Below are 24,489 nucleotides of genomic sequence, written 5' to 3' on the forward strand. Positions count from 1 at the left end.
AAACCTAAACGAAAATTTGAAATATTGCCTGGGCAATTACCTGAATAAAATAAGATGAAGTACTAAAATGACTAAAACTGATTTATAAAAAAAATTCAACAACAAAAAAACTAATAAAAATGACAAAAGCACATATCAGAATCATTAAAACCTAAATAAAAATCTGAAAAATGAAAAAATGAAAATAAAAGTGAATTCAAAATATTAATAATATTATATAAATAATCCTAAAACAACACTGATATGAACTTCAGATCAGAACTTTTTGGAGAAACATCTGAAATTGATACTTAACGTGATGAATTTCCACAACAATCTAACCCGAACCCTGATTTTGATAAGGATATTTTTAGTCGTATTATAAAGAGTGCACTCAGAAAAGTAATTTTATCTAGTCAAAAATATTTCAAGCATGAGGATAACGAAAAACTGACTAGAGTGATTTTTGCAGATCTAAAATGTGTTGATAGTCCGGTGTGTGGAAGTGTTACGGACCTGCTGCAGATGATCTCCTGAGATGACGTTGGGGTGGGAAGCTCTCGGAGCAGATTGTGAGAGAGATTGAGCGAACGCAGGTGTATCAGACCCCAGGGCACCACAGACGGCAACGAGCACAGACAGTTATGAGACAGATCCAGAACTGTGATCCGAGACGATACGTCCATGAACCAGTCCAGATTCAACCAGGGTAGCTTCAGTCCTGACCAATCAACATGGACAGCCTGTGGATGAGGAAAGTGAAACTGTGAGATTTTCCTGACACTGAGTTAAAGAAGTGATGATTAAAGAAACCTTGTGAAATCAAATTGGTATCGATCATAATATATTACTACTGTGAATGTTGACAGTACACAATTTTTATAAACACTAAATTGAGCAGTTTAGCAAGAATAAATAAATTATTATATAATATTATAATAAACTATAACACAATAAAATATAAAAAAAAATGTAAAATATAATTATATAATGGAATAATAAAATTAAACTAAATAAGAAAAATATTAAATAGAATAAAAATACAGAACAACACATACATACATAATAATATGTAATAATGATAAATATAATGCAATTGAATAAAGCAATAAAATGAAAAAATAAAAAAGGTAACATTTTATTTCAATGATTCTACTAACTGTAAATAACTATGCAACTACATTTCAACTTCCTCTCATTAGAGTATTAGTAGACTGTTTGCTTAACACTATTTTGATGTTCCCCAGTCTACTAATACATAGTTCCTACATGACGTCACAACATACGGGCATTTGCCGACCCGGCGCCATTTCTGTAGGCATGTTGTGGGCAGAACATTAGAAGAAGAAGCTGAAACGAGTTAATTTCGTGATAAAAAGTGAAAATGGTCATCTCCTGCTGGGTCAATGGATGTTCAAATCGTGCCGGAGGTTCAGTTAAATTGGGATTTTACAGTATACCTGTCATTAGACTTCATGAATGTGAGAAAACTAAGCTTTTGTCAGAACAACGACGGAGGTTATGGCTGGCGAGGATAAACGGGAAAGAAACTCCCTCAAAACACGCAAGAATTTGCTCAGAGCACTTTGTGTCAGGTGCACAATGTTGTGTTTTATTGCGAGTGTACACAAATATAAGTTAACACTTTGCAGTTTGAATGATGTCCTGTATGAACAAAATGACAAGGTATTAAAAACATACAAAAACAACATTGTTTCCACTGTTCGATCGCGCCCGCGCCTCTCTCTCACTCACACACACACACAAACACACAGACAGCATTAGCGCATACGGATCCACACCATTTATGACTGAAATTTTCGCATTGTACCTCTCTCTGTCTTGTGTTAATAGAGTCTCTTTATAATCTCTGTCACTTTGTCTCTTCATGATTTTCGTAACATTACAAACAGAAAGAAATATTCGAAATTTGCTTGTAAAACTTTGTAAACACCATAGACAGTAGGTAAACACCATGGTAAACACAGCAGCTTATGCCATCAAAGATGGCGTCTCCGGGGAGGTCACGTGACATTAATTGGCCTGTGGGAACTATGTATACTCCAATGAAAGTTAGTTGTCATTAATTGACATGTAGTTGCAAATTAATAAGAGTTAGTTGACGTAGTTATTATGGTCAATTCAGAAACATTTTTAGTACCTGAAAAAAAGTACAAATTATTTTATTTTTTAAAAGTTGTGATTTAAAAAGAAGTGCAAACATTTGCTCATGAATATTACATTTATAATATTAAAAATATAGCCAAAAAAGAAAAAACTGATCAAATGAACAAATGTGAATAATAGAATTGGATATCTAATGCTAAAAATGCTAAATCTAATGCTGTGTTTGGGTTAGATTGTTTGGTTTGGGTAAAATCATTAGAATTACGACTTCCAAACTCGAAAGCAGGAACTTTCCAGGAGGATGTGAAGTGTCCTGTGGCTAGACTTCATTTAAAACAACAATTTTACTTCTTGTATAATTATTGTACAACATGCACATGTTTATAAGCTCAAATTAATTAAGAATCTAATTACATGAATTTCGTTCAATTTTAAAAATCAATAATTTATACCACAGGAACTGCAAACTAGTTTTTGGAATATACAAAACGTTGGATATTATTTTGTATTTTGGTAGTGTCTAGGCACAGATATCAAGTTTTGCCAGTGTGTGTGTTTGAAAAAGGAATACATTTTACAAAGAGGAAGTAGTACTGACTGTAAAACTTCTGTAAAAAAAAGCCGCAGCATTGTTCATGAGTCCAGCGCTGATCTTAAAATACTTCGGTCAGTCAAGAGTGTGAATCAGTCTCACCTGCAGCAGTCGCCCATCCGCAGGCGTGTCTTTGTCCTGCAGGAGGCGCTGTCTGAGCAGCTGCCCGCTGAAGTCTGCGTGATCCATCAGGGTGTACGAGGAGAAACCGGCTCCATTCTCTAGTAGAAAGCATGCAATCTCCTTATTTCCTGAGTGGAGAAAACAAACTTCGGTTAGACCAGGAAGAACTTTTGCTTTGTTTCTCCACACCTCTGTGCTGAAAGAGGAAGTGTGAGCAGTGGAGGAAGTGCGTGTGCGCTGGATCAAAGTGGGAAACCTGAACACTGTCAAAATTCCCCTGCTTTCTCAGTGTGCAGTTCATGATGATAAAGTATTACTTGACTCTAGATAGATAGATAGATAGAGATCAAAAATCAAATTCAAAAAGCATAAGAATGACATCAAATCACAGAAGAGTCACAGATTAACCATCTGAGGTCGACATGCTGGATTTTCTTCACATAGCAGTAAAATAGACTTAAAATACTCATTTGGTCATTTATGGTCATACAGATAAAATAAATCCATTTAAAACTGTAAAAGGTATACTTTTGTATGTGTTCATTCATTTACAATCAAAACAAAACCTTGTGCTTTTGTACAATAAAAAAAAAACAAATAGGGTGTGCTTTCTGCCGTCTCGGTCTCCGAGAACTTTTTTTCTGGAGCATATCTCTAAAATGAAACAAAACTCAGCGAATACTTGTCACACAGACATGAGCAAAATATCTTTATAAAAATGTAAGGGTGTTTTTAAATGATCTAATTCAAAACAAAAATTCTCTGTTTACGTAATCTGTATAAGCGAGCTCTATTCAAATGCTAATTCTGAGGCTATCCATGTTGACAGTGTCAACGCCCACATCAACTCGATAAAACACAATAAACTCAAAATATAGTTTTTACATAATGTACATAATCAACATTTTTGAGTTTGAGTAAATGAGTAGTTTTATAAATCTCCATAATTTTTTATTTGATTATGCTGCTCGCAGTGCTTCATGGGATTGTAGTTCTTTCCCTCACTAAATCCGTTTAGTACACAGTCTTGTACCTTTGTATTTTTGTTCAAATACCGGTCGATTTTTTTGCTTAAAAATCAAAGTTTGTAATGTTGTGAAGTATAGGATGAGCAGAAGCCTACAGTACCTGCCTGCGCTGCAGCATACAGGGGCAAACCGGTGATGATGGCAAACTCTCCTGAATTTACTGCGCAGTCCTCGGCGTCAGCATTGTATGTATAAACCAGCAGCTTCACCACCTCTAAATGACCCTGCTGGCACGCCGTAGCCAACATCCAGTTCAGCAGATCTTTCCGGACACACGGACCTAAAGAAAAATAAAGTTGTTTCAGAAGTGGAGCAAATTATCATATTATGTCATTTATTTTGTTATTTGCAATAACACGTACCATCGAATCATATCTTTGTCGGGCGGAAACCTTGTATCTTTTTATTTCATTATTTTAAAAAAAAATCATAACTATTGTTCAACCTTTACGTCGGTCTGTGGTTTTTGCAAATATTTGACCAATGAAAAGTATGCAAAGCACTTCAATTTTATAAACATGAGATTTTGTCCAAATAACAGAAAAAACTGAGCAGCCAGATAGCTAAAATAAACTTTATAGCCTGTAAGTTGATGAAAACGTGATGCAGTGCACTTACTACAGCCATTCTAATGTCTGACAAATCTCTGACAATCACTGGTCAAAAACCTTGGAACTCCATTTGAGCTTGATTTTGGTAAAATGTTAATAATATAATGACACATGCAAGTTTCTGACCATATATAAAGCCACAATATCAACTTTGACAACATATTGTTTAACTTGTTTAACTAAAAAAATTGTTTTTTTCCATTTCCTGAAAAGTAGCAGTTTTGGACATACAAGGTGACAGTTCCGATATGCAATAAAACCTGAAATGAGCATTAAAAAAGTAAACAGGGTCAATTTTGATTTCACGTTGACATTAAAGTCAGCATGAAATGGAAGTTGCAATAGTCTTTTCTTCCATATTGTGACGTATATTCGAGTGAAACGGCTTTTCGAACAAGAAAAATTGGAGGGTGGGACTTGAGTTTGTCCATTGGGGAATTGATTAGATGGTTGGATTGTTGTGGTTTGCTATTGGTTGATCTCATGTGAGTGACAGGTTGTCCTGCTCTCACACCAATAAACAAATCATCAGAGAAGAAAAGAGAAGTCGCTGCAAAAGGGAGGGGAAGTTATTTTGATTAAAGATTATGAGGGGACACAAAGAAAAAATGCACGATTTATAATTTATAATAAATACTGAAATATTCTATAAAAAATAAGAATTGACAAATTTCATTTCATGCTGACTTTAAGGAAGTTGGTTTTGTTTTCCGCTCACGTGGTATGGAGTCCAGCAGCTCTCGGACTAACACCTGATGTCCATGATGAGCCGCTAAGACGGCAGGGTTCTCTACGCTGGGCTCCTGTGGAACCACAACCCGCGCGTCCTGCAGCAAAAACCGAACAGCGTCCACGTCACCGTTCTGAACCGCCAAACGCAGGAGCTCCAGCTACACACACAAACAATAAAATTCAGTTAAATCGGTTTCAATAAAAAACAGACATTTTGCAAAAAACATTTCCATACCACTATACTTCAGCATCTGTCATTTTTTTAAAAAACAAATAAAATTAACTTAAATATTAACTCTGAAACTTGAAAATTAAGTTACAAGTGTCTTCTTTTTAAAACATACCACAATTGTCCATATACTCCAAAAGGGTTTAGAAAAGATGACCATTATAGACCATTTGAAACCACATACAGCATCTAGTTAGAGAAATCAGCACTAGGTGGCAGTAATTCACCTTCACAAATGACACATTACACCAAATGAATGGACAGTTTAGTTTGTAATTTTTGTTTTACAGTACCGTTCAAAAGTTTGGGAACTAGAAATACAGTGAAAACTGAAAAACGTTCTTATTATGATCAATGTTGAAAAAAGTTGTGCTGTGTGCTTAATATTTTTGTGGAAACAGTAAATTTTTTTAAGGGTTCTTAGATGAACAGAAAGTTCAAAAGAACAGCATTAATTTGAAGTAGATTTTTTTTAATGTGTCCTTGCTGATTAAAAGTATTAATTTCTCTCAAACCCCCCCCCCCCCCCCAAAAAAAAAATACAGACAAACTGTGGTGTAACATATTTGATTAATGTTTTAGATTCGTTTAATTGCTACATAACTGCAATAATTCATATTGCCCATCATGTACCTGGTGTTTAAAATACGATGGTCAGACCATAATTTTTGGCTATGTTGAGAATGGAATACTAACACGATTCATTTGTCACACTGGATACGGAAAATAAAGTAGAGTAGAGCACACTGAACTATGGGATACAGGTTTTATTAAAGTTTGACCTGGATGCATATTTTGACAAATGTAGTAGATTAGTGAGAGTAGTACGCAAGTATGCCATTCCAAAAATAGTCTTTCATTTACAAAATGTGATTTAATTTTAGGCGAAACAGCTGTTGCAAAAAGTCACACTAGCTTAAATGCAAGTACACACTTCCTCATTCTGTTTCTGGCTCACTGTGGCCTACAGACTATAAACTCGTCCTTTTTTTCCCCACTGATCCGTTTCAGTGTCTGAATAAGTGCAATACAATTTCTACTACTATTTCTGCTGTATGCAAATTGTATGCAGAAATCAATTGATACGAAAATACCTGGATGAGCTATTACTGTATATTCCCAGATGATGCAGTATCCAGCAGCACAGCATGCTTTACACAATGTACACCGTTTCAAACCGGCTTTACAGGCAAATGTTGCAGAACTCATTTCTGAAATTCCATTGATCAGTTCTATTTAAAGCTTAATAAATAAGAAAAAGTATGCAAAAATATATAAATTAAATAAAAAACACAACTTAACTATATGACTTAAATATAATTTAAAAGATAAATAAAAAATAACTTTTTATTCAAATGTGATTTATTTTTAATATCCCAGTCATTTGATAATCTTAGTTAAAAAAAGGTTTCACACAAAATTGGAGTAAAAATACAAAAAAAGCTTTGTTATATGTGGAATACAAAGCGTTTTTATTTGCATTTTTTCTCCAATTTTGTGTAAAACCTTTTTGTCATTTCTAAATTGCTATGGAAAAATGTGTCTGATAAATTAATAAATGTAAAGGTAAACTTTTTTTTGTATTTGTCACTTGCTGAATTTAACAACGAAATCAAATGATAATGTTTAAAATACATTTCTTATTTTATAGTATTACACTAAACATACAAAGCATTTCATTCTAAGCGTAGGTCAAGTGTTTTAGGGAAACACAGAAATATTGAAATATTATATATACACACATTTCTCATCTCCAAGACCATTGAGCTCAATAACAAACTGATTGCGCAGGAATAATGTGATGACCGTGGAGGCAGAAGCGGAGGATCAGATGTGTGTTTGTTAACTGATGGCTGGTTAGGAGCCATTACAGTCACACCATCAATCACTCGTGACCTCATTAGAGACCTGTAACAGCATTTACAGAGGAGAATCACTGCACACTAACTGACCACAAGCTGTAATCTCATCTGTAATCACCTTACTGTGAACAAAGCCTTTTAAGAAACGAACACACCATATGATTTATGTTTTCTGCCTTTCTTTTTTAAATCACAGACTCAAACCAGTTTTTATTAGTACCATAAAAGTACCATAAAAATACATTACTATTGTTTTGCGGTGTGTATTTTGATCTTTACACCTTCAACCTTTTTTTATTTTTTTATTCTCAGGTTAGGTAAAGTAGGTCGGGTCTGGCCTAAATTATAATAATTTTAAAATACTTAGAATTTGGTCAATATATTATATAATATTTATATAAAATACAATAAATCACACCTTCAAACAAAGGTGTAGTCAGATCTGGGTTTCTTGTCCTCAGCTCTGGGATTCTATAGGCATCGGGAGTACTGATGTATGGTAACACTTTAGAATAGGGTCCAATTTTCACTATTAACTAACTATTAAAATCTTGCTTCAACAAACTCCTAATTATTGTTTATTAATAGTTAGCAATGTAGTTGTTAAGTTTAGGTATTGGGTAGGATTAAAGGATGCAGAATCTGGTCATGCAGAATAACGCATTAATATGTGCCTTATAAGTGCTAATAAACAGCCAATATGCTAGTAATATGGTGTTAATAAGCAACTAGTCAATAGTGCGAATAGGACCCTAAACTAGAGTGTTACCTGATTTAACAGTATCTAAAGGGGCAACTAAATCATCAGTTTTTTATATTCCTGTTGTTTACCACAGACATAAGTTCATCTTTCTTGATTGACACATGCTGTAACTTTCCTAAGATCCAAGATCCTTCTAAAGGCCTCACTTGGTTAATGCCAATTTTTGTATTTTATCTTAATTGTCACTAGGGGGCGATCACAGTTTTAAAAGCTAATATAGCCTATCTTGTTTCAACTGGTAATAATACCCGCTAGCAACTAGCAAAACTTTTCAGAGTGTAGAAAATAAGATGGATCGTTGGCTGATTCGTAAAAATATAATCGTTGATTCTACGCCTAAAATAACTGGAGCAAACAGAGATGAACCGAAATCTAACAATGTCTCACCGAGGCTAGAGGAGGCAGAACCTGTGGAGGCAGATCCAAGGCAGATTGAAAGACCCGTGGGAACTGTGCATAGCCTGGCGGGGGATACAGTGGTGCCAGTGAAAGTGCGAGGGAAACGCAAGCATTCGCAGGCCCACTTAAATTCAGCAAAGCGAAGGAGATATCAAGACGATTACATTCGGTATGGATTTACGTGTCTCCTGGTTGATGGGGATGCACGTCCACAATGTGTAATGTGTACGCAGGTACTAGCAAATGACAGTTTGAGACATTTACACACCAAACACCCAACACACATTGATAAAACAATCGATTTTTTCCGTCGCAAAGAGCAAGATTTGCGTGGTCAAAAGCAAGTATTGACTACACAGACTACAACAACTACCAAACTCCAGGCTGCATCTTATGAAGTTTCATACCTCATTGCAAAATCTAAGAAGCCACACACAATTGGCGAGACGCTCATTCTCCCTGCAGCAATAGCCATGTGTCAAGCTATGGATAATAAAAAAAATAGCGAGTCAGCTTAAACAGGTCCCACTGTCAGATAACATCGTTGCCCAACGAATAGATGACATGGCAAACGGCATAAAGATTCAGCTTATTGATCGTATAAAAAAATCCGGAAAATTTTCCCTACAACTTGAATCGACAGATACAGTATATCAAATGCAGCACAGCTGCTCATATTTGTCAGATACCGCTATGAGGGGAAACTACACGAAGATATGTTATTTTGCACTACGCTGGATGGGACATGCACAGGACAGGATATATTCAACAAACTTGATAGTAAGATGCAGGAAGCGGGGCTGAGTTTCGATAACTGTGTGGGCGTGTGTACGGATGGAGCTGGTGCTATGATGGGCAAACATAAGGGTCTAAAGGCGAAGATACAAGCAGTTGCACCACACGTAAGATTCATCCATTGTTTTATACACAGGGAAGCTCTTGCTTCCAAGGCCCTTGATAATGAGCTGAGTTGCATGCTTCAAACAGTAATTAAAATTGTTAACGTAATAAAAGCACGTCCCATCAATACGAGACTGTTTGCTGTTATGTGCAGAGAAATGGGATCTGAACATGAATCTTTACTGTTGCACACTGAGGTCAGGTGGTTGTTGCGAGGTAAAGTATTGCGGCGTCTTTTTGAAATGAGAGATGAAGTGCGACTATTCTTGTTGGATATACAGTCTCCCTAAGCAGAAAGTCTGACAGATCCTACATTTCTGACAAACCTGGCAGATATTTTTGATAGACTGAGTGGACTTAACATGTCACTGCAAGGCCCCAATACCAACATTATGTCATTAGCCGACAAAGTAATCGGATTTGTAAAGAAGATGGAGCGATGGGCAGCGCGAATAGAAAAAGGAAGTGTGGAGATGTTTGATGGACTGCATTAATTTATTGAGGAGAATGAGCTGCTTCTGGATGACGGGACAAAAACATTGATAACTAATCATTTACGTGGACTTATTGGACATTTCAAGTGGTACTTTCAGGAGGAGAAAAACGAAAACAACGAATGGATCCGATAGCCATTTATTGCCACCACCACTGACAGCAACCTGTCATCGGGACTACAGGACTCACTGCTGGACCTGTCCAGTGACAGAACCCTGCGAGCAGCCTTCGTCTCAACTCCGTTGGATGAATTCTGGCTGTAAGTCGCAGGGGATGAACTGATTCCCTTTGCCTCGACCTATCTCTGTGAAGCTACATTTTCTTCGCTTACTTGCAATAAAAACAAACAACGGTCACGACTTACGAGAGTTGAAGATGAACTACGTTTATCAGTATCAAGCATAAAGCCCAGAATACAAATGTTGTGTTAACAGCATCAAGCTCATCCATCTCATTAATTGGAGTGAGTGCAACAATAACACTGTATGTTTAAGATATTCTGGTATGTAAGCTACTGTATACCATACATAGTTAAATGAAGTAATTAGCCCAGAATACAAATGCTGCGTTCCCAGCGTGAAGTTTATCCATTTGAGATGTGACCCATATGTATAGAGGGGGCCGAGGCAAAAAGTTTGGGAACCTCGAAATGTTCTAGGAGTAGAACCACAGTTCTTTGTGTCCATGAACACACACACACTTCTATATATTTGGTGTCCAATTTCCCCCCTCCTTCTCATGGGTAGACACACATATACAGTCCATAATTAACAATTACTGTACATATCTTCCCATACAGTATGAGGCATTTCTTATTCTTATACAAACAAAAATAAATACGAATATTGTAAGCAATGCATTATATTCAACACATTGGCTAAATATGTGTAAGGAAGCAGAGGGTAATTGCATTTCCTTGATATTATACAAAACTATTCAAAGATTTAGGGTCGGCAAGACTTTTTAAAATGTTTTTGACTGAAGTCTCTTATGCTCATGCAGGCTGCATTTGTTAGATTAAAAATACAGGAGAAAGTAATATTGTGAAATATTATTACCATTTCAAATTGTTTTCTATTGTAATATATTTTAAAAAGTAATTTATTCCTGTGATGCAAAGCTGAACTTTCAGCATCATTACTCCAGTCTTCAGTGTCACATGATCCTTCAGAAATCATTTCTAATATGCTAAATTGCTGCTCAAGAAACATTTCTTATTATTATCATCAGTTGTGCTGCATAAAGTTCCCATGAACTGGAAGTTGCAACCGACTTTACTTCAGTGTTGTGAAGTATTTCAAAGTGAAACAGTATATTGAATAGAGGACAGGGTTTTACTTTAGCGAACCTCCTCTCCATCCCTCGCTCATAAGTTAAGTTAAAGGGGTGGTTGATTATGATTTCACTTTTCTAACTTTAGTTAGTGTGTAATGTTGCTGTTTGAGCATAAACAACACCTGCAAAGTTACAACACTCAAAGTTCAAAGCAAAGGAAGATATTTGCTTTTAAAGAAATCGTTTTTTAAGGACTACAACAAACGGCTGGTAGGGACTACATGACATTCTTCTCGGGTTAGTGACATCACAAACAAACATCTCAAGGCTAGATTATTGTAATGCTCTACTGGGTGGTTGCCCTGCACGCTTAATAAACAAACTACAGCTGGTCCAAAACGCAGCAGCTCGAGTTCTTACTAGAACCAGGAAGTATGACCATATTAGCCCGGTTCTGTCAAAACTGCATTGGCTCGCTATTAAACATCGCATAAATATTAAAATATTGCTGATTACTTACAAAGCACTAAATGGTTTAGCTCCGCAGTACTTGAGCGAGCTCTTAACGCATTATAGTCCGTCACGTCTATTGCGATCTCAAAATTCCGGCCAGTTACTAATACCTAGAATATCAAAATCGACTGCTGGCGGTAGATCCTTTTCCTATTTAGCACCAAAACTCTGGAACAGTCTTCCTACCATTGTCCGGGAAGCAGACACACTCTGTCAGTTCAAAGCCAGATTAAAGACATATCTCTTTGACCTAGCTTTCACATAATACATTATAGACTTCTATAATTTAATGTTAGGCTGCATATATTAGGTCAGCCGGAACCGGGAACACTTCCCAAAAATCCTGATGTACTCGTTACATCATGAGAAGAATGGAATCTACGCTAATTTTAGTGTCTGTGTTTATCCCGAGGTTTTCCTGCAGCCTGCCGGATCCAGGCCGTATCCAGATCTGACGAAGAACCTTCGCCTGGACCGATGTCAACGCAGTGCTGAAGTGCCAAATAGTCTCTCCCTATGGAGGATCCCACTACCACTATACAGATAAGGCGTTGTCGGGAAAATTCGTTTCGCGTTCCTAACCCAAAGCAACAAAATAAAATAAAATTCTTTATCAAAATTTATAAGGAAAGACAAGTACTTTGTTTAGGCTTGGCTTGTAGGGAATTCCTAACCTGCGTATATTCAAACGCACATAACTATAAAGCCCATTCTAAATGCGCATGTGAACGCCATCAGCGTTTCTCACAGGTTCGCGTTTAAAGTCTGTGTAGAGGGAATGGTGTCGTCTTAGCGGCTACATTGCTTGATCGTTGCGACGGAAGCAAATCAATCAAAACTAACTTTAGATGGAATGGAAATAACTTAACTCTACTGTAAAGCCGAAACAATCTCTGTTACCTTAAATTATACTCTTATCTCTGTAAAGCTGCTCTGAGACAATCTACATTGTTAAAAGCGCTATATAAATGAAGATGACATGACTTGACTTACAGCATGTTACAGCATTACAGCATTTTAAGGATATTCAACCCAAGCCGTCAAACTGACGTCATCAGATAAGGAATAATAAATGTATTTCTATAAAAAAAATCTTACTGACTTTTGAAAACAAATTGACTTTTTAGGACCATTTTAGTTTCATTAAGTATAGGAATATGGTGAATTAAGATAAATTAGTCTACATTTGACATTGAGATGTCTGTGGTACTGCAAAAAAATTTGCAAATGTGTTCTGCTTGCAAAGAAGGTGGTTGTTCAGGTGTTCTCAATGATTGCTAGATAACTGCTAACCATAAAAAAAAAATTGTTTTGTCAAACTAACATAATGGCTGCATTTGAAATAGCATATTCTGAACTCACGCCATTGGTTGAGCCAGAAGGTAACGTGTATGGTGGTTTAAACAAACAATTTTAAAAATTGTCAGTGTTAACATATTTCAGGGAAATCAACATGCAAACGATTTACTTAGTTATTTCTGCATATAAAGCTATGACAGGAGGAAGTATTGTAACTTAGAAAATCAATACATTTCACCTCTACTTCTAATGCATGCCTTGTCAAATCCAAATGCCTCGAGCTTGTTTTTTTGCTGCTTTTCAAAACACTGTTTTTGTTTGATTGTTACACCCACACAGACAACTAGAGCAGATTTACAGGCCAAACTATGTTTTACCGTTAAAAACACATCAGTCTACCACCAGAAATTCCTGCTTATAAGCAGGATCACAGACAGTAAACACATCCAATTGTAATGTTTTGAGTAGGAGGTCTATGGCACGTCGATATCATGTTTCTGCTGTTTTGAAAGCACATAATTAATGTGTGCAGTGTATTTCACACATTGAACCTCGAGGGGAAAACTGAGAAGCAAGTGTGAAAAAAGCTGTGATGTTTGATATTTGTTAATAGGCTCTTTTCTTTTAGTACTGTATTGTGTGTCTATGTAAGACATATCAAGGGTTTCAATAGAAGCATGTTTTTAGTGCATGCAGATCAGAAAAGCCGACACAGTCTTATGCTAAGCCAAGCCGGATACTGGACCATTGCTCAAATTTAGGTTTATTCATTTGAAAAAAAAAACACCCTAATCCTCAGTATTAAACTTTGGTGATTAACTCACCATGCATCATTTCTGCTCCAGACTGATACATAAAATCATGCAATTTACATTTATGCATTTGGCAGACGCTTTTATCCAAAGCAACTTACATTGCATTCAAGACAAGTTACACATTTTTTCAGTTCATGCATTCCCTGGGAATTAAACCCTTGGTGACTTCTCGCTCTCTACTGTCTGAACTAAAAGAACTTAGTTATATTTTACTAAAGAAGAACGTGTTATATTTTTAAGCACTCAAATTATTTTATTTTTTTGCTGGTTTACAATAATGCACCACACTGCCAACCACCCACAACAACCTAGCATAGCATAACAGTGGTGAGTTTTACTCACGGCCCCAGTTTGCTGCACATCAATTTCCTTGTAATGAGTGAACTGTAAGTTTATTTTATTAGTGTTTGCTAAAAGACAATTTACTTACAATGTGTAACTAAAACGATCAACTGTGCTACTGGTATGGCATTTCGATTTAGAACATTTTATATGAGCAGCAACTTTGAAATACAAAAAATATTTTGAATTGATTGAAAGAGTTTGGCATTAGCATGTTGCTTTTCAGTATTTCATGAATTATATGTTTGTTTGTTTGTTTGCCCGCTTCTTTGGCTATTTTCATGCCGAAAACCATATTTGAGTAATTAAAAACCATTTGGTAAAAAACATTTATGTAAACCATTGTAAAAAACACAGTTTTTACATAAACTAATAAACGTACTGCGATGCTTATTTCATAAATAAATGAAACAGGTAAGAAACTAAGAAATTTCTGCTCTCTCAAAAAAAAAAAAAAACATGGCATAGTTTATTATTACTATTAGCAGTTTTATTTTATTTTGTTTAAATAATCACATTTTTCACATGAACACAAATCAATAACATTAATTCAGTTAAAATGCATGAACATGGTTAAATTATGGCTAGCTGTGGAACAAGCAATATTCAATTAGTTTAAATGTATGATATTTAAAAAAAATGGATTTATTGATAAACATATAAACCTGGTTATTTTGTATTTAAAACACATCCAGTTTATTAGTACCATTACAGAAATCTTACCCGTTTCTTAGCGGTTTCATTTATGTATGACTGACAAATGTACATCGCATTAAGTTTATTAGATGGTTTATGTTAAAACTGTGAAATCCAAATGTATGGACATTTTTTTCAAATACACAAATCTTAAATGTAGCCCTATATATTGTTTTGAGTGTAGCAGCTTACAAAGCACAACATATGCTGGTCCTTCAGCTGTTGAACTTCACAATACACTAGCTTCCCTTCAGTATTTATGTAATTTTTCAGTAAAACATAAAAGCACAAAGTGAGAAAATGATCAAACTCACCCCATCCGGTCCCTCTCCGCTGTTATTCTCGCAGGAAAGACGGATTAGCTCGCGTGCCCTCTGGTCCTCTCCATCAGTATAGGCCTCTTGGATGTTCTTCAGAGTGGGCGACTGACTCAAGGAAAGGTTGCCAACCGCTGACTGCTTGGCTCCCATCTCCGGAATGCCTGCGATTGGGGCATAGCCACCACAAAGAAACCGTATACTCAGTAAAAGAGAATGAATCTTAGCACACGCTCATGCTAAAGCAAAGATGACGCGATGGGAAACGAGCCCCAGATACAGGAGGAGAGGGAGCATCCGGGAATCAGGTCAGCCTCATAAAGAATTCACATGCCTTTCCCCCCAGACTAGTGAGGGTGTATTTGCGGAGCCGTGCTTTTCCACGTTCACCTTTGATGTAAAGAGCACCTACTCTGGGCGAGCGTGAGATCGGGAAGAAGATAGTGATGCTCACGAGTACATATGCATATTAAACGCATGCATGCAGCTCTAATAGCAAACAACAAAAGCAACAGTCTGGACACAAAACACACTTAAAGTGAAAAAGGCATGTTTATTGGTAGTTTGCATTAAATATTTTTGGGAAGTTAACATGCTCTCTGGTGTGACATGCTAAACTCTATCCAAAGCTTTTTAAATGGCATTTTGATCATTCTTTTGTAATTATTATGCATGTAGGTTTGCCACCTTGTATTGTTTTACAAACTAAATGGAATATTTGTACTTTGAAAAATCAATTTATATTTATAGTATAGATAACAAAAAATAGTAGGAATTTTTATAGATTTAAAGAAAGCATTTGATACAATCAATCATGATATTATGATCAATAAACTGGAAAAGTATAGCATTAGAGGAGTAGGATTAAACTGGGTGGGTAGCTATTTACGAAACAGGCAACAATTTGTGGAAATTGGTGAACATAAATCAACTTGTATGAATATAACTTGTGGAGTGCCACAGGGGTCAGTTCTTGGTCCAAAGCTTTTTATTTTATATATAAATGATGTATGCAGAGTTTCTAATATGCTGAATTTTATTTTATTTGCAGATGATACCAATATTTTCTGTTCTGGTGACAATTTACAACAGCTTTTGGAGATAATCACATCAGAAATGAAAAAATTAAAACAGTGGTTTGATGTGAATAAATTGTCATTAAATTTAAGTAAAACAAAGATAATGTTATTTGGGAAACACACAAAAAAATCCTGATATAAAATTGGAAATAGACAACGTTTGTATTGAAAGAGTTTATGAAAATAAATTTCTTGGTGTTATTATTGACCACAAAATCTGTTAGAAACCTCAGATAAATTATGTCAAAGCAAAATTAGCTAAATCTACATCAATACTTGTGAAATCAAGGCATATTTTAGATCATAAATCTTTACATACACTATATAATACTCTCATTTTACCGTATTTAAGTTATTGTGTGGAGATATGGAGTAATACCTACAAAACCAACCTACAGCCATTATGCACATTACAAAAAAAAGCTATAAGAATCATTAATAATACAGGACACCTTGAACATACCAATTTATTGTTTTTTAAATCACATAAGTTCATTGATTTGGTTAAATTTAAGACTGCTCAAATTTTTACAAAGCAAGAAATAATTTACTTCCAGGAAATATGCAAAAAATGTTTATGGATAGGCAGGGTGGGTATAACTTAAGAGGGGAATATAATTTAAAAAAATTAAAAGTCAGAACAAATATGAAAAGCATGTGCATAACGGTATGTGGGGTGAGTCTGTGGAATGGTTTGGAGTTGGACCTAAAAAACAGTACAAATATATATAAGTTTAAAATATTGTATAGAAACATGCTTATAAAAGGACGCAGGGATGAAGACAGGTAATGTTGGGCGGGGATATTATACAGACTGTAAAGGGACAGGTGATTATAATGTGCTGGGTTGCACAGTTAATTATTATGTTTGGCTGTTGTGTTTCTGTTTTCATTGTTTTTGGGGTGTTTGGTTTAGGTTTGTAAAGAAATGGTGTAAATAAGTGTTTAAGTAATTATGAGCATTGAAATCAGGGGTGGGAAGTAATAAGCTTTGGCTTCCTCCTGCTCCGTTTTGAACACATTAGTTATTTATTCAAATATTGTGGATAAATACTTTGTTTGTTTTGTTTTGTTTTGTTGCTTTGTTTACAACTTATATATGTTATATTGTATTTTCTTTGTCTATTTGTAATATGTTTGAAAAAAAAAAGAAATAGAGAGAATGATAGAGAGAATGACAGAGAGCCAGACAAATAGAACGATAGACAAAACGTTTGAATGACGGACAGGCAGAGAGACAGAACGACGGACAGGCAGATAGATATATTTATTTTGGGGTAAACTAGGCTACACCTTTAATAATCTATTTTAATATCTCTGGGTAGATCATCAGCTATACAGTTAGACAGTGAGAGTTTTATGATATCAATCCAAGAGGCCAGTGAAGCTCAAATCATTCACTCCCTCCTATTATTCACATTAATCCATCGAGCCCTTTAACATTTATCTGGCGAATGTGGCCAGCGGTAGACGCTGCTCCATTAACATCAGGTCTGCTTTGATGTAAAGGAGCCGGACCTGCGGGTAAGTGCAGGTATGGCTGTGTGCTTTAATAGAAGATGGTCATATGAATAATTGAGAACATTTTTCTGATGATAGGCCAGAGAAAGCCTGAGGGAGGGTAACCATTAGAACAAATCCAGCCTGCATCAATACGGTCTCAGCTCACGTATCGCCCAGACCAAATCAACCTGGAGGAGAAACCAAAGCCAAGACAATAGCTTCGTTCTGAAACCAGCAAGCTGACAACCTAGACAGATTTTAAGGTATTTTAGATGCTCCTAATGTGAAGGAAAGATGAGCATGAACACAGTTCAACTTGTTGCAACACCAAATTCGCTTGTGTCACCTTAAATCAATGACTGGAAATGAAAATGAATAACTTCACAAAAATGAAAACACATCACAAAAAGCCCAGCAAAAAAGTTCATCCAAGATTGTAGACAAAGTGGAAGAATTGTAGACTAAGAATATTAGTCTACATATATTAAATATTAGAATAATATATTTCAATACTGATTTTTATAATAAATTCAATTATTTATTTTTATCTAATATTTATACTTTATTTTATTTTTTATTTCAATTACCAATTTAGTTAATAACAACACGGCGACAGACATACAGATGGATAGACAGATAGAATGATAGATAAACAGACAGACAGACAGACAATGATAGAGCGATAGACAGAATGATAGAATGATAAATAAAGTGTTAGATAGATAGACAGATAGACTTATTATCGGATTATAGAATGACAGACAGAACGTTTGAATGATAGAACGATAGACACAGATAGACAGATATATCGACAGAACGGTAAACAGAATGATCGAATGATATAACGACAGACAGACAGAATGATTGAATGACAGACAGATAAACAGACAGAATGATCAAATAATAAACCGATAGAACAATAGATATGTGTGTAAAGATAAAAATTAAGAGAGCTCACTGTCAACATCGGGCTGAGCAAAAGGTTGAATATTCACAATACACTTGCAATGATTTTGCTGGCTATATGAAATCAAACAATGTTTTAATAGCATCTCCAATATAAATTTCAGCAAAAAAAAGTGTTAGAATTGGTGAGTTTGACTCTTTACAATGTAATTCATTTCAAACTGTCAGTTTCAATGAATCGATTTAAAATCTGACGCAATTATTCATTTGTATCATCACCCTGAAATGTTAACAAAAGTCTCAACATGGCATGTTTAACATATTTAAATGTTTTATATAACAATATGCTGTATTTTGGAAAATATTGCATGCATATAAACAACATTATCTTTGTGCTTATTAAAAAAAAGTGGAAAAAAATGTAATAAACATTTTGAATCTACTAATCTACAATGGCTGCTCTCAATATGTGTAATATTATATATAATATATATAATATTAACGATGTCATATACTGTATATACTTTATGCAAATACACAAATATCAAGATTGATGTTAAATGTATTCAAACCGTTAAAAATATTCAACTCTAGATATGATAACACAAACATCTTAAATTTGAAATAATATGTATTGTGGAAAGAACTATCCAAATAAATTAATTGAATTAAATTTCAGCTCTTGAAAGGGAAAATTCTGTCATTAATTACGAACCCTCATGATGACTTTTGTTCATCTTCAAAGCACAAATGAAGCTCTTTTTGATGAAATCGGAGAGCTTTCTGTCCCTCATTGACAGCTACGCAACTACCACTTTCAAGCCCCAGAAAGGCAGTTAAAGGGATACTTCAGGATTTAGCATTAAGCTTTGTATTAGTAGAAAACCTGTAGTATTTTCGAATGACCATGCTTTCCACCCTCATATCTCCCTGAGATGAGAGATTTATGTATTTTTTGCCTGGAAAAAATCATCCGATGACGCAAAAATAGTCATTTTGCGTCATCTGAGGATTTTTTGGCCAGAGGTTAAAGACTACAGCCAGTAGGATGAGCTGTCCAGCATGTGTTCAGCCCGCCCATAGGAGGTGGGATCTCACTCACAGAATGTTCACAGAGTCAGCCGTCTTTCTTTGGAAGCTAAGCTAGCAGGCTCTTGTTCTGTGGAGAAAGCTGAGTAGTAGGAGAAAGCTGAGTAGTAGGGGTTACCATTCTCTTTTTTCTGGACATGTCCGGCCGTCGAGATCCTCCAAAATGTCCGGGATTCAGCTTTTGCTTTCTACGGTCTCCATTCATTGTTTACATGCACACCTTTTGTTTCAATCTAACTGAATTCATTCCGATTGGTGAGTCTGAATGTTGTGTTTACAAGAACACTAAACAAGTGATCGGTTGATGTGCATTTTAACATTGCTAAGAAAATTCCCGCTCCTCCGTGAGAGATACGAGACCGCTGCATCTCAGTAATGACGCCACCGGCCTCGCGCCGTTCTCCCACGGCCGTCAGCCTCGTCCTGCTCGCCACAGTAAACATGATGAATGGCGACTGTAGAACGCAAAAGCCGAATCCCGGACATTTTGGGCGATCTCGAAAATCCCGGGCAAACTCGTCACGGAGACTCACTAGCAGCTAGTCTTGTTGTTTTCAAACCGCGCTCTCTTACCGGTAGGCGTGGCTTGGGAGTGGCCTCGTAGGGCAGCGTAGCAAGTGCATTCTGGGAGTTGTTGTCTTTCATCTACAAAAATTATTTCACATTTCTTCTACATAAATGACCTATTTTAAAAACACATTCATCTTTCCAGAGGTGAAGTATCCCTTTAAGTCATCATAAGTGATCCATGTGACTCAAGTGGAACTTAATTTGTGTACCTAAGATGAATGAAAGTCTTGCGGGTTTGGAACGACATGAGGATGAGTAATTAATGACAGAACCCCCTAAACAGCCATTTACATATAAATGAATTGTTAACACTTACTCAACATCTGCTGATTAGATCAAAGGTCTCTAAATTGACCTTTTTTCATTACTTTCAACATATTCTATTACAGCTTCATCCCCTTAAACTATAGAAAACGTTTAAATCTTGCTTCCACTAAGTATAAGACAACCAGCTTCTACTAAGACAAGCACAATCTATCAAGACCACTCAGACCATGTGACAAATCAGACAATGAAAAGCAAGTCTGAGGATGATAACAAAGACAAAGAAAAAAAAAAAAGTATAAAGAGTCAATGAAAGGTTCACCACACTATCACTTCTCCTTAAACCCAATTCCCACTATGAACACTGACCTGAAACGCAGGAAAGAACCAAGACATCCACAATCCAAACACGCTGAGCGCTCTGTCAGCTACACATACCTTATCATTCTGCACGGATCTATCCGGCAATCATCTCATTACTGTGCGTCACAAATCCACAAGCTTGAAGTACGTCCAGTACCTGGAGCTTAAACCTGACTACAGAGCAGAAAGATGCTTCACAGAATGAGAATCCCGTCTCCTCCCTCCATGCTGTTAATGGCAAGGTTATTTTACACTGCAAACACATTAAAGAGTGAAACCCAACCCACCCTGGCCTGCTGCTGTGTCTCTGTCCCTCCCAAGAGGACCTCAGATTGCGTTTGCAGCTAGCTCAAGCCGTGCTAAGCCAGATTAGCACATTGGCTTCTTTCTGCAGCATGTGTTACCATCCCACAAGACCAGCGCTGCTCAGACGACACACTCAAACACACACAGATATGTGACGGGACTCAGACCTATGAGCCACGCTGCTCTAACACACACCGATGGATGCATGCAAAGTCACTGTTGCTAATGGCAACGGTGTTGCTGATGCTGAGCCGGCAGGGAAAAGGAAACCCAACACCTATGGCATGAGATTTCACCTCTGGGGGGATACTGACTGTTTTTCACGGGATGCTTACTTCATCTGTTTTCCGGCAGAATGCAACGCAGTGCAACCCAGAAATTATATACAGTTGGTTGTGAAAGTATTCGCAGCCCTTCAATTTTCATTTTATGTTGCTGCATTATGTTAAACTACTTTAAATTACTTTTTTTTTTTTTTTACATCAATCTACAGGTGAAACTTGCAAAATTTTAATATCGTGCAAAAGTTCATGTATTTCAGTAATTCAACTTAAAAGGTGAAACTAATATATTATATATACTCATTACATGCAAAGTGAGATATTTCAAGCCTTTATTTGTTATAATTTTGATGATTATGGCTTACAGCTTATGACATTTTTCAAAATTTCAGAGATTTTGAATTTAGGGTTTGCATAAGCTGTAAGCCATAACCACCAAAATTCTAATATGAATTAATGAAATACATGAACTTTTGCACGATATTCTAATTTTTCGAGTTTCACCAGTACACTCGATACACCATAATAACAAAGCTAAAAAACAGATTTGTGACAACTTGGCCAATTTAAAAAAAAAAAAAAAAAATGAATAAAAAAAAAAATTACATTGCATAAGTTTCCATACCCTTTTCTGGGGCACTTTCACTTTCCAATTTCACTTGCAGATATTACTGCACTTCGAGTGGAGTTAATCTGTGGCAAATTCAATTGAATGGGTATGATTTGTAAAGGTACACACCTCTCAATAAAATGTGTGAAAATGCATATCAAAGCAAAAACCAAGCCATGAGGCCAAAATAACTGACTGTATAGCTCAGGGACAGTATTATATCAAGACACAGATCTGGAAAGACTACAATTTTTTTTGCTGTATTAAAGGTTCACGGAAGCATGTGGCCTCCATAATCCTTAATGGAAGAAGTTTGGAACAACCAGGACTCTTCCTAGAGCCGGCCTCCTGGCCAAACTGAGCATTTGATGGAAACGGCCTTGGTTGGTGACCAAGAAGCTAATTTTCACTCTGGTTGTGCCTATCCAACCAGAGCTTGAGAGGATATGAGGAGAAGAATGGCAGAAAATTGCCAAATGCGGATGTGCAAAGCTTTTCGCGTCATACCCAAAAAGACTTGAGGCTGTAAAGGTGCTTTAACTAAGTACTGAGTTAAGAGTTTGAATACTTATGCAATGTACTTATTTCAGTTTTTACTTTTTAATAAATCTGCAAAGTTGTCACAAATCCTTGTTTTTTTTTTTTTTGCTTTGTCATAATGGTGTATGAAGTATAGATTGATGTGAAAAAAACCCAATACCTTTAAGATAAAGAAGCAACTTTTGCAAGACACTGTATATTACAACTATATAGGGATGACCAAAGATGAATATAGTTCATTGGACTGCTAAATGAATGTAAAATTTTGAATTGGCTGAATACCAGTCAAAAGTTGAGACACATGTGACTACATTTGCAAATGTAAAAAACATTTTCATCAAAAGGTTAAATATTTAAAATAAGTGTTGAAGATATTTTTGTCCCTGCTCTGGGAGAAATATCTTACTGTAACATCAACTATAATATTTTTTGTGTGATTATACATTTAGTCAGTCATGCTAGCCCAGGCTAAGCAGCCAAAACTAATAAAAATATATGCAATATATATTAATCAATGTCAAATGTTTGGACCCACACATTCTTTATTATGACTATTTTCCACTGTCACCATAAAGACATTTATTTATCATTGTGTCATCAGAGAAGAGATGTCACTGCAAGAGGGAAGGGAAGTTATTTCTCAATATGAATCTGTGGTCAACCCTATATTAATTAGTATCCAGATTTGACAAAAGAGTGAAAGCTGAATGCACATACTGAATAATGCAAATGAAATGCAAGCATACAGCCCAACCCCACAACCAAACTTGAGTATATGTGAGAGGAAATGACGTGCAATGCTAAAAACACCTATCTGAAGAAAAGCCGGGTTTCAGTTCATATTTCTAAATATACTGTTCAGACTGTGAAGTTCCTCGAACCAGAACTGCACTACTGGTGTTGTTTAAGGTTTCAGAGGGGTGAAATGAACAACTAAAAAGGAACAAATCATACATGCTGCTTCTTACATGGTACACTAGGCCGAATCTAATTCACTCTTAGTATCACAATATCAGTTTCTCACTTACATGACACAGTAAAGTCGCTGAACTGGTGTTTCTCTCAGAGGGAAATATTAACCTTCATAGTCTTATGATTATACAAATTCACAAACTGGCACACTTCTGTTTATGCAGTGTCTGACAATTTGTAAAACAATGAGGAAGTTTCTCTGACTTCAGTATGTCTTTACTGAGAAAAATGTCACTGTTTTTAAAGTTTATTTAGAGGATCTGATATGAATCTCTGTCAAAGTGATGTTCTGGAGACGTTAAAAATGTAATATTTTTTTGCAAATAGATCACTGCCAGACCAAGTGCCAAATGTGCCATATTTGCAGGGAAAACTACTAAATAATTAATTAAATAATTATCATAAGGTTTAAAGATATAATATAAATAATGAATTAATGAATGAACTGATGAATAAATAAATAAATGAATAAATAATTAAAATTAAAATGTAATAATTAAAAAATTCAAAAGTTATATTTAATACAATTTTAAAATAAATAATATACATCAAAACAAAATAAATGTAATATTTTATAATAATAATGTAAAAATTAAATAAAAATAGATTTATTAATTATTTAAAAAATAATATATAAATAAACAAGGAAACAAACTTTACTGTGTCGCGTGAGAGTTTGAGATTAATTTCGGACCCTGTTGAATGTAGAAAGGTTTTCTTACCGTCTTGCTCCTCCATGATGCCGGTGATGCCACCTGGATCTGCAGTCTCTCTAACGTTCCAGTACGACGACATATTTCATGCTAAAAGCTGCCGTTTCATTTTGGGGATGTCATCATTGATTGAAGTTATGTGAAATACCCCTGGAGGAACAGATTGTGAGACATCCTTCAATTTGCTTGTCTTAAA

The 24,489-nt window shown here is 35.7% G+C and overlaps 2 protein-coding genes across 2 annotated transcripts in view; both read right to left on the minus strand.

Moving 5' to 3' along the window:
• LOC308687382 (uncharacterized protein) overlaps nucleotides 1-24,489 on the minus strand; it is a 439,906-nt gene that overhangs the window by 105,195 nt on the left and 310,222 nt on the right. The gene's annotated exons all lie outside the window — the stretch shown is intronic.
• The window catches only part of lrrk1 (leucine-rich repeat kinase 1), a 102,562-nt gene that overhangs the window by 76,743 nt on the left and 1,330 nt on the right, over nucleotides 1-24,489 (minus strand). Inside the window, exons 2-7 of the mRNA XM_081393904.1 lie at nucleotides 24,303-24,443; nucleotides 15,095-15,261; nucleotides 5,179-5,350; nucleotides 3,950-4,129; nucleotides 2,801-2,949; nucleotides 496-722 (exon numbers count right to left, since the gene is read on the minus strand). Of these exons, the coding sequence (XP_081250030.1) occupies nucleotides 496-722; nucleotides 2,801-2,949; nucleotides 3,950-4,129; nucleotides 5,179-5,350; nucleotides 15,095-15,261; nucleotides 24,303-24,375 (968 nt within the window). The 5' untranslated portion in view covers nucleotides 24,376-24,443. The remainder of the gene's footprint in view (nucleotides 1-495; nucleotides 723-2,800; nucleotides 2,950-3,949; nucleotides 4,130-5,178; nucleotides 5,351-15,094; nucleotides 15,262-24,302; nucleotides 24,444-24,489) is intronic.

This window comes from Scardinius erythrophthalmus, assembly GCF_964197995.2.
Source record: "Scardinius erythrophthalmus genome assembly, chromosome: 2".
NCBI lineage: Eukaryota > Metazoa > Chordata > Actinopteri > Cypriniformes > Leuciscidae > Scardinius > Scardinius erythrophthalmus.